Genomic DNA, 13608 nt, shown 5'->3' on the forward strand with positions numbered 1-13608 from the left:
TGGCTTTTGCAATGACAATTAACAAGTCACAAGGACAAACATTTGAAAAAGTTGGCATTTTCCTACCAGAACCAGTGTTTACACATGGCCAACTGTATGTAGCATTTTCACGAGTTTGAAAGTCTTCTGATGCAATTGTAAAAGTCATAGATGGTCCTGAACAAGGAAAGCTTTTCCCTCATTGTAACAAAGTTTTCACTAAAAATATTGTTTATAAAGAAATCTTGCAAATGTAAACAACCATTATATTTCTAATAAAAATTTTACAGTTTCTGCGTACTCTTGATCTTTTAAACAATCATATATAATGATTTTCACCTCCAACGTTCTACGTCTGGATTCCTAGGTTTGTAACACAATTCCCATTGGTCTGCCCTTGCGTCTAACGCAGGAGAGGGAGGGAAAAGGGGGTTGGGCCTTGAACTTGGAGGAGAGGGAGGGAGGAGGGCCTGGAACTCGGAGGAGAGGGGAGGATGGAATTCACATGAGAGGGGGGAGGGAGGAGACCAAGCTGGAACTCCAAGGAAAACCTTGCTAGTGCCCGTTTCATTTGTGTGAGAAATGGACCTTTTTTACTAGTTTATTCTAATTAGGAGATTTATTCACCTGGGCCCTTTGTCAGTAACATGCCTAGCCCTCACACACTCTCTGGCATCGGTCTAAACCAGTGGTTCTCAACCTTTCTTCCATTATGACACACCTGACAGACAATGTACACATTCGTTACACACTGACCACTACTGTTCATAGCTGAACAAATAAAAAAAATCCTTCGTATACCATTCATTATTGCTGAAAATGATGCAAAGAAAGGTGGTGACTACTGGGTGGGGACTAAAAGACTGGCAGCATTTCCAGTTGGGGCTGGTGGCAGCACTGAGCATTGTGGGTAGCGGTGAAGCAGAAAGGGCCACTTATGTGGATTTCAAATACCTGATTCCCTGCTCTGCCCTTCCAAGTACATAGGCACACATGGTTGTTAAGGTCTTGTTGTCTGCCACATTTTTGGTGACACACCTCTTAGCTCCTGGTGACATACAAGTGTGTCCCGACACACAAGTTGAGAACCACTACTCTAAACCAAGATACATGTCCTGTGACACTATAGTGTCCTATCTCAAATTGTCTGCCCATCATATTCTGTCTGTCATAAAGCACCAGGTAAATGCTTTCTTATGGCTTCTACTCAGATTCACACTGCAAACACATTCTCCTTTGGCCTTATTCCAGGAAATTGACGGTTTATGGATTTCCAATACATAAACCTAGAACAACAGTGGATTTCCAATACATAAACCTAGAACAACATTTAAGTTTCTGCTCTATTTCAGGTTCTGACAAATAATCCTCAAGTTTGTCTCACTTAAGGATTTTCCTCTAATACTGTTTTTCTAACTTTGCCTCTAGAAATCTCCAGTCTGAGCTCCCCTTGCCAGTGCTTCTGACCGGTCAGTCTCTCTGCAGCCTGACTTTTTATTGCAATCACCAGCAGGTAACCTAACTATCTGTAGGTGCCTAATTGCCTTCTCTTTTGGTCTGAAACTTCTTTCTTCTGTGAGCACACGTCCTGTCAATCCAGGACTCCAGAAACGTCCAGTATTACCATGGACTGACTTTTTTTTTCAGAACTTTCACGTGCTGTCAAGCTCCCTCAAGTGCTCAACCAATGTAAAAACAGTGATATCTGGAACAATCCTCGGATATTATAATGAACAGAGCTACAATGATAGTATCAATGGTTTTTGAGCAGGATTATAATACTATTTTGAGGTTATACTTTAAAAACCTTAAAGCTCAATTTTATGGCTCTAAGGTTTGGATTTATCCAGACGTCACTAAGATGACTCAACAAAAAAGGAAACAGTTTTTGGCTATGAAGCAGAGAACAACAGATATAGGAGCCTCCTTTTTTCTCGCATATCCATGCAAGTGTATAGTTAAACTTGGTCAAACAAAATACACTTTCTTTTCACCGGACCAACTTAAATCGTTTTTGGAAACAGTGATATGTTCTCCAGTGTGCCACATCCAGTTCTTATATCATCTGACTGAGGTTGCTTTACAAAATCCGTGCATTTGAGTGATCCAGTTGCTGTTTCTTTACCCCATTTTGTGCAGTCAAAATCATAATACAGATGCATTCAGTCAGTCTGGTTGGTAGGCAGCAGTAAAATATTTTAGCATTTGTGTTCCATTCTGTTAATGATGCTTTGTAATGTGTCACTTCTTGCTTCATCGCTCTAATGTTTTAGAGTATGTACAATGCTTCTTTCTGAAGAGGTTTGTAATATTTCAGCTTAGTCCTAGACTTTCAGACAACCGTAAGCAAAGTGTATATGTGACTCTGCTCAAACATAGACTCCAGTGCCTCATACTGCATAACCTAACATTCACAAAAGTCATAAAAGTTTCATATGTTAGCTCGTACATACTATCATATTCCTTCAGTGTGATTCATCAACTGCAGCTTCATTTTATCTGTATATACATCACACAGTCTTTGGGGCAACTAGCCAATTACTGTGTGTACCAGGTATCGGAGCAGTGCATGGGAATAACTCATTATTCACTGTGGCTATGTGTTTCAAAACATATGATACCCACTATGGATGGGACAGGGATTGGGGAGAGCTTCTCAATAAGTGTTGTGGGTATATATCTCTGCAGGGCAGGGCCTAGGAACAGTTCCTCATTTCCTCACCTTAGATACAGACAGATGTAGATACAGTGGTACAATGAGTGTTTGTCAGTGCCACAAAGCAGGATAAAATCTAAGGGGACAACTGCTCTCTACCCATTCTTAGTTTGTGTATTTTTGCCAGGCAGCAGGGAGTGGCATGGGAAGGTTTTCACTATCTGCTGGCAGCAGGGCAGAGCCTAGAGACAACTACCCATCACCCACTGATGGGGTGTGTACTAAGTAGAACAGGCCAGTACGTGCTGTTTATACATCTATGTCTGTGCTTCATTAGAAGACAGGATTGGGTAAAATCACTGTAACAGTTACCCATTTTTTCTCTCTTTGTAGGCAAAAGATAGTGATGAGGATGATGAAGTCACAGTTAATGTGGATAGGGATCGTTTCATGGATGAGTTCTTCGAGCAGGTGAGTTTTATTTGCATGCAGAGAAGGAAAATTAGTTACTCAGAGCAGCCAAGGGGGGCAGCTTTCCCAGCCCACCCATAACTCCTCCCATATCTCCACCCCTGACACCTTGCTGATGTGGGCCGCTGCATCAGCAGCAGCTTCCCTTTCCAGTGGCAGCAGGAGACGCCTTAATAAAATGTCATCTCCTGCTGTCATGGGACCAGTCCCACAGCTTTTATCACAGGACTGGTGCCGCGGCACCAGGAGATGACGTTTTATTAAAGTATTTCCTGCTGCTTCTGGAAGGGGAGGTTGCTCAACGGGAGATCACGGCTCACCATGTGGGAGTGTGGGAGATGACCCGCAAAAGCAGGAGTCTCCCACTCAATGCTGGAGACTGGCAGGTCTGGTTACTATTTATATAATACCAGTTTAAGACTGTCTTGTCATGGTGATTCCTTCCAGCTGGTATGTATATTGTGCCAGAAGATCATGCATTATGATTTGTACTACTACATCATTTCTATAGCACTGCTAGGCATTTGCAGCACTGTACATATTGTATGCAGATACTTTCTCTGTTCCTAGAAGGCTCACAATCTAAGTTTTTGTACCTGGGGCAATGGAGGATTAAGTCACTTGCCCAAGATCACAAGGAGCTGTAGTGGGAATCAAACCCAGGTTGTAAGGATCAAAGCCCGCTGCACCAACCATTAGGCCACTCTTCCACTCCGATTGAAATAGAAGGAACAGCCTCTACTGAGGTGATATATCCTAAACCTTCACTTACAAGTACCCAAGGTTTTCTCCCTCAGTTTCTTCCCTGTATCCTGGTCTTTGTAGTTCTGTCTGGAAACCAAGCACTAGAGGCCAACCAAAACTGCTTTTTTTTTCCCCAGTTTTGGCACCTTAAACCAAAACGGCAGCCAAAACTTATCACCTGGTTTTGACCAAAGCAGAAACAAAAATCTTAAGTTTGGTTGTGTGATTGTGAACCAGTGGGGCCCACTAGGGATAGTCACTGATCTACACTGTGGACATTATACCAGCTTGGTGTATAATCAAGAATAAAATTGCATATTGATGTTAATGAATGCTCTGAAAACTTACAATCAAGAGCAATACTTTTCTCAAATTATTTCCTAATATATAAAACTTCATTTCATTGTAATTTCATTTCCCTAGTAAAACTGTGAGATTGACCAGTAGTTAATCACTGCAGGCTCCTTTCTCATTGAATCTAGCTTCTGCACATCACAAGTTTGATTAAAATGCTACATCTTCATCATACCCAACAGAGCCTGGAAGTTCTTTAGACTCACCCAAGTAGTATCTGAGAAAGTTCCAAGAAAGTTGTCTGAAGATAAGTTTATTAATTTTTAATATTATTAATATTTTCCAAGTTTAAGCAGGTTTTGCAAAAAAGAAAAATAAGAGAAACGGTTGTGCAATGATTGAAAACCAGTGGACAAGTCAGTAGATCCAAGTGGTCTGTGGTGGTCCTTGAAGATCTATGAGCACACCTTATAAACACACAAAAAATTGCTTAACCATAAATAGTTCAGTATGGTGATATCGGTATTTTCTGTGGGATTGTTAAATTGGTTTCAGTTGTGAATAATTTTCCCTGCAGAACAATAAGTTTTTCATCTCACAGATTTGTTGGTTGGACTCTTAAGCCAGCTGGCAGGTGATAAAGATTAATGAAGGCTGAGACTCCTACATGAGCAGAGCTGTGAATCATGTCTCTGCTTTAGTCCCTTCTCCAGACAGCCTAAAGTGGGTCTCCCACATGGACATGCATTTTGCAAGTGCTAGAAAAAATGGGCTCGCTCCATTTTTTCCCTTTTATTTTAAAGTGAAGGGGGCCCTGAAAAATAGGAGACACACTGATTCAGCATGCTGTTGTCTGGTATTGATGCATGGACCATCTTGTTTGCATATGGTTTGGCCATAAATTTATGCCGAGACCTCTCAGGTGGTTTTAAGCCTATCTATAACATCTTATGGTATGGAAGTTGATTTGCTGGTTATTAATCACCAAGGTGAGTCAGAGTGTTCTAACAAATCTTGGTATGGGATAGGAGGAAATGTCCTATTGTGGATTAAAAACTGGTTGAAGGATAGGAAACAGAGAGTGGGGTTAAATGGGCAGTATTCACAATGGAGAAGGGTAGTTAGTAGGGTTCCTCAGGGGTCTGTGCTAGGACCACTGCTTTTTAATATATTTATAAATGATTTAGAGATGGGAGTAACTAGCGAGGTAATTAAATTTGCTGATGACACAAAGTTATTCGAAGTCGTTAACTCACGACAGGATTGTGAAAAATTACAGAAGGACCTTACGAGACTGGGAGACTGGGCGGCTAAATGGTAGATGACGTTTAATGTGAGCAAGTGCAAGGTGATGCATGTGGGAAAAAAGAACCCGAATTATAGCTACGTCATTTAAGGTTCCACGTTAGGAGTTACGGACCAAGAAAGGGAAACCTTCTGCTCAGTGTGCTGCTGCGGCTAGGAAAGCGAATAGAATGTTGGGTGTTATTAGGAAAGGTATGGAAAACAGGTGTGAGGATGTTATAATGCCTTTGTATCGCTCCATGGTGCGACCGCACCTTGAGTATTGTGTTCAATTCTGGTCACCGCATCTCAAGAAAGATATAGTAGAATTGGAAAAGGTGCAGCAAAGGGCCACTAAAATGATAGCAGGGATGGGACGACTTCCCTATGAAGAAAGACTAAGGAGTCTAGGGCTTTTCAGCTTGGAGAAGAGACGGATGAGGGGAGACATGATAGAGGTATATAAAATAATGAGTGGAGTGGAACAGGTGGATGTGAAGCGTCTGTTCACGCTTTCCAAAAATACTAGGACTAGGGGGCATGCGATGAAACTACAGTGTAGTGAATTTAAAATAAATCTGAGAAAATGTTTCTTCACCCAACACATAATTAAACTCTGGAATTCGTTGCTGGAGAACGTGGTGAAGGTGATTAGCTTGGCAGAGTTTAAAAAGGGGTTAGACAGTTCCCTAAAGGACAAGTCCATAAACCACTACTAAATGGACTTGGGAAAAATCCATAATTCCAGGAATAACATGTATAGAATGTTTGTACGATTGGGAAGCTTGCCAGGTGCCCTTGGCCTGGGCTGGCCGCTGTCGTGGACAGGATGCTGGGCTCGATAGACCCTATGTCTTTTCCCAGTGTGGCATTACTTATGTACTTATGTATTGTAACAGATGTGTTTTTACATGCAAGTAGAACCTCCTGATTGCATCTCTGTAGGACAGTTCCTCAGAATATTGTGTGGCTACTGTTGAGGAGACATTCCTAGCCAGATGCATTGGATTTAACATGAAGATTACTCACAGGGAATAGAAAGCAATCATAGTGCATTCCTCAAAGCGAATAGCACATTGATATTCATCTAGGCATTCTTTATTACAAGTGAAATACACTTATTGAAGCAATCTGGTATTCATTTCACCGAACTGTATTATATGCAGAATTGGAAAATTAATAGGATTATCTTGTTAGGGAGCCCGGTTCTCAGGTTGAAAAGAAACCTTGAACTGCTTATGGACAATCAGTCTCTTCCTGGGCTAGAAATATGTATCAGTAAGAAAAGGAAAAGAAGGTTATTGATTTAGTTTTAGCTTACACATTTTCATGGATAGTTCAGGTTCAGTTACATTTAGACAGAGTAGGTATTTCCATGTTCCTAAAAGACTTAATTTAAGCAGTAGATTTATTAATGTGCATTAGTATGATTTACATAAGCATATAAGAGTTGCCCTACTGGGTCAGACAGACATGGGTCCATTTAGTATCTTGTTATAACAGTGGCCAGTCCAGGTTACAAGCAGGGACAGGTTAACCTAAGGTCCACGTGAGGCTCTGGTCCAGGGCCCCAAACGCCCGAGCCCATGGGTTAAGCCTTGCAGATTAATTGCGGTTAATGCAGTGAGCAATGCGCAAATTATTGCAATTTAAAAATTTAATCGCAATTAATGATTTTACCTTATTCCTGCCTTCCTCCACGTTTGCGCGTGATCCGGCATCTCTCTCTTCCCTCCCCTTCCCATACAGTTTTACCTTTTTCAATTTTCAGTAAAATCTTTGGCCCTGCAGTCGTGGCAGTGGTACTGAAAAGCTGCCTCCGGCCTGCATCAGGTCTTCCCGCTGACCCGTTCTGCCTCCTTGGCCTTCTGATGCAACTTCTTATTTTGGACGAGTCAGGGGGAAGGCCCGATACAGGCCACAGGCAGCTTTTTAGTACTGCTGCCACAGCTACAGTACTGAAGATTTTACTGAAAATGGAAAAAGGTAAAACCAGGTGGGAAGGAAATAGAAGAGAGCCGCCGGAGGCCTGGGGAAGGGGGGAGAGATGTGAGACCATGTGTGGGCGGCAGCAGCAGGGGGAATTAAGAGAACCACGGGTGGCCATGGGGGTGGGTGGTTGAGAGAACCTCGGGTGGCTGTGGGGGGGGGGGGGGGGAGAACCTGGAGTGACCTTGGGTAGGGGGAATGTGGGGTGGAATGATGGAAGTTGCTGTTTGGGGGTGAGAGGGGGTAGATTCGTGGAAGTCGCTGTTTGGGGGGTGGGAAGGCGGGGCCATAGGGGGGGTACAAAAACAAATGTTGGTCCAGGGCATCACAACCTCTTGAGCCGGCCCTGGTTACAAATATGTAGCAGAGTCCCAAAAAGTGGCAAGATTCCATGCTGCTTAATCCCTAGGTTAAGCAGTGGCTTTTCCCACATCTACCTTAATAACAGCTTATGAACCTTTCCTCTAGGAATTTGTCCGAATCGTTTTGAAATCCAGCTATATTAACTGCTTTTACCATTTGCAAAGAGTTCGAGTTTAAGTATATACACTGAGTGAAAATCTGTTTTTTCCTATTTGTTTGAAATGTGCCACTGTGTACATTTAATGCGTGTTGTTTAGTGTGAGACTTATTATTAATGGGGCCTATTTACTAACGATGCTCATAACTCATGTTAGCATACATTAATATGTTATAATGTGTAAAAATGTTAACTCTCTGAAAATTTGCAAGTGCGACAAGAGAGGGTGAGTTGATTTGCCGAAGATCGAAAGAAATGTCAGCAAATATATAGCAGGACTCAATGATTTATACAAAAGGATGTAGATAATTTAGTTGAAATGGGCTGGTAATTTGCAGATTAGGTTTTAGGCACCTATTTAACAATGTGTTACCTAATATTTTAATACTAGTAAAAAAGGCCCGTTTCTGACACAAATGAAACGGGCGCTAGCAAGGTTTTCCTCGGAGTGTGTATGTTTGGGAGAGTGTATGTGAGAGTGACTGTGAGAGTCAGAGTGAAAGTGTGAGTGTGTGAGAGAGAGAGTGTGTTTGTGAGAGAGTGTGTGTGTGAGAATGAGAGTGTGTGCAAGTGTGTATGTGAGACACAGTGTGATAGAGAGTGTGTGTGTGAGACACAGTGTGATAGAGAGTGTGTGTGTGTGCCCATCCATGCTCCTCTGTCCCCTGCCCCCTCCATTCATCCGTATCCAGCATTTTCCCTTTCTGCCTGAGGCCTGCCCTGCAATCCATATCCATCCATGGCCATCTGTCCCCTCCATTCATTCTTATCCAGCAATTCCCGTATCCCTGAGTCCTGCCCTTCGAATCCATGCCCATCCATGCTCATCTGTCACCTGGCCCCTCCATTTTTCCCTATCCAGCAATTGCCCTCTCTCCCTGAGGCCTGCCCTGCAATCCATTTCCATCCATGCCCATCTGTCCCCTCTATTCATCCCTATCCAGCAATTTCCCTCTCTCCCTGAGTCCTGCCCTCCCAATCCATGCCCATCCATGCTCCTCTGTCCCCTGCCCCCTCCATTCATCACTTTCCAGCAATTGCCCTCTCTTCCTGAGCCCTGCCATCCCAATCCATGCCCATCCATGCTCCTCTGTCCCCTGCCGCCTCCATTCATCCTTTTGCAGCAAGTCCCCTGTCTCCCTTTCATGACCCCCCTTGCATCCATGCTCCTCTCTCTCCCATGTCCCAGCCTGGGCCGCCCTCTTCTTCCCCCCCCCCCTTCGCATCCATGCTGTCGTTTCTCCCCTGCCCTTCCGCTCCCATTGTTGTTCTTTAGTGGCCACCCTCTTCTCTCCCCCCAACATGGTTGTTTTGTTTTTTTTTTTCTTGTTTTTAAATTTACCTCCGTGCCGGTTCCGGCAGCGAAGCGTCAGGGAAGGAGGCGGCGCTCCCGACGTCTAGGTTTCCCTTCGCTGTGTTCCGCCTTCTTTTGACGTCATCCTTGACGTCAGAAGAAGGCGGAACACAGCGAAGGGAAGGCTAGACGTCGGGAGCGCCGCCTCCTTCCCTGACGCTTCGCTGCCGAGCGTTGCGATTGGTTGAGTGTCATTGCTCCGCCCTCGACGTCATCACGTTTGACGCGTGGGCGGGGCAGACACAATGCGATCTCACCCCCTTCACTTTAGAATGTTGGCTAACAGAGGCTTCATTAGAACGTTGGAGGTGCGTTTTATATAGAGAGATTATCTTCAAAAGTAAAATTAGGATTGCTCACCTTGAAAATGGTATCGCTCCAAATATTATCACATTGGCCTATGAGTAAAACGTTTTGTGTTTCAATGTTTAATTTTAATCTATTAGAAATCCAGTTTTCAATGAGGGAAAGACAATCTCTACTTAAGAGAGAACCTGATTTAGATGGTAACATTCCCAAGGAAAACATCAGTACGTGAATAAGAGGAAAAAGTGGGAATCCTTGGGGGACTCCCCATTTCACCTGCCATGCATCTGAAAACTGATTATGAAACTTCACTTTATAGGTTCTAGACATTAAGAAACCCTCAAACCAAATAAGCACCTTATTATCAATGCCAAAGTTGTTTAGGATACTCAACAATAATTGATGGTCCATTAGCTCAAAGGCACTAGAAAGGTCCAGTTGAACAATAATTACTTTCTGTCCCTTTCCAAGAAACTTTCTACTCTCCACTAGCAAAGAAGCCACTACCGATTCTGTGTCACGTATGTGAATGTTTCCTTGTCTATGCTCACCTCACCCTCTGGTGGCCAGAACTGGTGGCTGCTATGAACTGTCACACGTTCCAGACTTCAGCCCAGTCCGGTCCGGTTCTTCCAGGCTGCCAGACTTGCTTTTCTTGTTTGGGCCGGAACAGCACCCGTAGCTGCCTTGTGATTCCTGCAGCTGAGCTTCAGCAGCTGATGGGCTTTATTAATCACCTGGAAACTTCTGTGTTTGCCTTTGCATCGTCTAAGGTCCCTGGTTTGTTGATGCTTTGTTGCACTTCTGCCTAGTCCGGTTTCTTGTTTGAGTTTCTTGTCCAGTTCTAGTTAGTCTGTGTGTAGTTTAGCTTAGGTTTATTGCTTATTTTCCTAGTCTTGTTTCTGGTCTGTCTTCCTGGTCTAGTTTCTGTTTGTCTGTGTCTCTTTCTTAGTGGCTGCATGGCAGCTTGCAGTCCTGTCTCTTTTCTGTCAGTGTTTGTACCCTGTTTCAGTGGCTGCTTGTCAGCTTTCAGTTCCTGTCATTTAGCTTGTCCGTTTCCTGCTTTGTGTAGTATTGTCTGTCTGTGAGTCCTAGCCTAGTTTCCTGCCTTGCTGCCCATGTATATTCCTTTCCCCTCTGACCCTCAGTCTCTGTTCAGCCTAGTTGGTGTCCAGTTCCTGCCCTGTCCGGTAAGTCCTGCCGGCCGCCTGCACTCAGGGGCTCAACTCCTGAGGAACGGCGGTCAAGTGCAGGTGAAGTCTAGCTGTCCCTGTCAGAGTTCTGCCTTGTCTCTGGTGTGGGGTGGTTTTGCCTGCCACTGCTGCTCCACGACAGTGGCCCAAGGGCTTACGAACCTAGTTTCTGCCTTGAAAACATGACAGTAATTTAGAAAAAATCCCTAAGCTTAGATGATGATTCATCCAGTTCAAGTCTTGGTAGACAAATATCAAGGGAGCAGTATAAAGAGCTATATTTATTTGCAAAACGCAATAAGTGCATTGCAGAAAAACCAAGCAAAACATATATATTTTTTCTATTTTCCCCATAAGTCAGCCAGAATGGACTTAATTTCTTCTGTCATTGCAAGACAGCATACCCCACTAGACTAAGGGTGATGTCTAATAATAAAAATACATTTGTTGACCTAGCTGCCTTACAAGAAGAGTTCTTAGATTCTCTAGTAGTGGTTTGGTAGCCGTGTTAGGCCACTTATAAAGGTAAAAAAATGGAAATAAAACAAAATATAGAAAAGAAAATAAGATTATACCTTTTTTATTGGACTAAACTTAGTCCAATAAAAAAGGTATAATCTTATTTTCTTTTCTCTGTTTTGTTTTATTGCTATATATTACCTAGTTTGTTTAAAAATGGAATAAGTGACCATGATATATTGTTTGCAGTTGTCTTAGAGGGGTTTTACTACAGTGTTATGTATTAAACAGGAATCTAAGAACTAGGAGTAGTGCTGGGTACAGTGGCTCCGAATCAGCGACCTTGCATGTTTATTTTGCTCTGTCTGGATCCTGCTGGATATCCAAACACAAGTAATGAATGGCACAAAGGGGACACTAACATTTAACAGATGGACCAGCATAGACCAACCTAACTCGCGTTATACAAGTGGGATGTAATTTTAAAGATATTTCAATCTTATGATTGTAATGGAGAGAATAAACACAACCTCCTCAGGAACAGATACATTATCTCCCGTAAATGACAAAATGGATTTGGATAGGTTGGAGCGGGCTTTGATGGCACCTCCAGTAGTTGGAACATAAGGATAGAGCCGGGCGGACTTCTACGGTCTATGTCCCAGAAACACCAAAGAAAGACCATGATCAAGTATATACTATCTTGTTTATTGTTGATTTAATCTTGTATTAATAATTAATGTGACTGTTTGGAAGACTGAACGGACTTCAAAATTCCCTTGTTTTATGACTGTTGTCTGACAGGTGAATTTTCGAAAGAGAAGGGTGCCCATCTTCCGACACAAATCAGGAGATGGGCATCCTTCTTTCAGGGTTGCCCAAATCGGCATAATCGAAAAACGATTTTGGGCGTCCTCAACTGCTTTCCATCACGGGGACGACCAAAATTCATAGGGGCATGTCGGCACTGTACCGAAGGTGGGACTGGGGCGTGATTAAGAGATGGCCGATAATGGAAAAAAGAAGGGCGTCCTTGACGAGCATTTGGCCGACTTTACTTGGTCAATTTTTTTTCACGACAAAGCCTCGAAAAGGTGCCCAAACTGACCAGATGACCTCCCCTTACTCCTCCAGTGGTCACCAACCCCTTCCCACCCCAAAAAAGTTTTTTTTAACATTTTTGCCAGCCTCTATGCCAGCCTCAAATGTCATACCCAGCTCCATCACAGCAGTATGCAGGTCCCTGGAGCACTTTTTAGTGGGTGCAGTGCACTTCAGGCAGGCGGACCCAGGCCCATCCCCCCCTACCTGTTACACTTGTGGTGGTAAATGTTGAGCCCTCCAACACCCCCCCAAACCCCCCCCCCCCCACTGTACCCACATATAGGTGCCTCCCTTCACCCATAAGGGCTAGGGTAGTGATATACAGTTGTGGTGAGTGGGTTTGTGGGGGGGGGGGGGGTTGGGGGGCTCAGCAACGAAGGTAAGGGAGCTATGCAGCTGGGAGCAATTTGTGAAATCCACTGTAGTGTCCCCTAGGGTGGCCAGTTGGTGTCCTGGCATGTGAGGGGGACCAGTGCACTAATGTTGGCTCCTTCCACGACCAGATGGCTTGGATTTGGTCGTTTTTGAGATGGGCGTCCTCGGTTTCCATTATCGCCGAAAACCGGGGACGAACATCTTAAAAACGACCTAAGGACGACCATCTCTAAGGTCGACCTAAATTTGCTGATTTGGGCGTCCCTGACCGTATTATCAAAACGAAAGATGGACGCCCATCTTGTTTTGATAATACGGGTTGCCCCGTCCTTTTACGGGGCCCACCTGCGAGGACGCCCTCATGACAACTTGGGCGCCCTGTTCGATTATGCCCCTCTGAGTGTGTTGTAATGGCAGATATGAAGGTACCAACATATCTCTAAGATTACTCCCCCGTTTATAAGCAAAAAGAGGGACAGTCCGCAAAATTGAATGTAAAGATAAAATGTGCCAATGTTTTAAAATAATGGACCGCACCTTATTGGCTCCCGGAGAGGATAGAAGAACACGTGCAGCTTTCTCTTGTTTTGATGGAAGTAATAAATGTAAATAAATAGTAGCAACATTTCATGCTACCAATCCCAGGGTAAACAGTGCCTTCCCATGTCTGTCTCATCAGCAAACTATGGAATTTTTCTCCAGGAACTTGTCCAAACCATTTTAAAACCGAGATACACTATTTGCTGTTACCACATCCTCTGGCAACGAGATCCAGAGCTTAACTATTCATTGAGTGAACAAGTATTTCCATGTAATTTCGTTAAGTATTCCCTGGTCTTTGTACTTTTTTAAAAGAGTAAAAAATCAATTCTCATTCTAC

General features: G+C 43.6%; 1 protein-coding gene across 2 annotated transcripts in view; it reads left to right on the plus strand.

The window, feature by feature from the left end:
* The window catches only part of STX1A (syntaxin 1A), a 557770-nt gene that overhangs the window by 154737 nt on the left and 389425 nt on the right, over window positions 1–13608 (plus strand). For both annotated transcript variants that reach the window (XM_030185767.1, XM_030185768.1), the window contains exon 2: window positions 3029–3106. In XM_030185767.1, coding sequence (XP_030041627.1) covers window positions 3029–3106 — 78 coding nt within the window. The remainder of the gene's footprint in view (window positions 1–3028; window positions 3107–13608) is intronic.

The sequence above is a fragment of the Microcaecilia unicolor genome, chromosome 13 (assembly GCF_901765095.1).
Source record: "Microcaecilia unicolor chromosome 13, aMicUni1.1, whole genome shotgun sequence".
NCBI classification, from domain to species: Eukaryota; Metazoa; Chordata; class Amphibia; order Gymnophiona; family Siphonopidae; genus Microcaecilia; species Microcaecilia unicolor.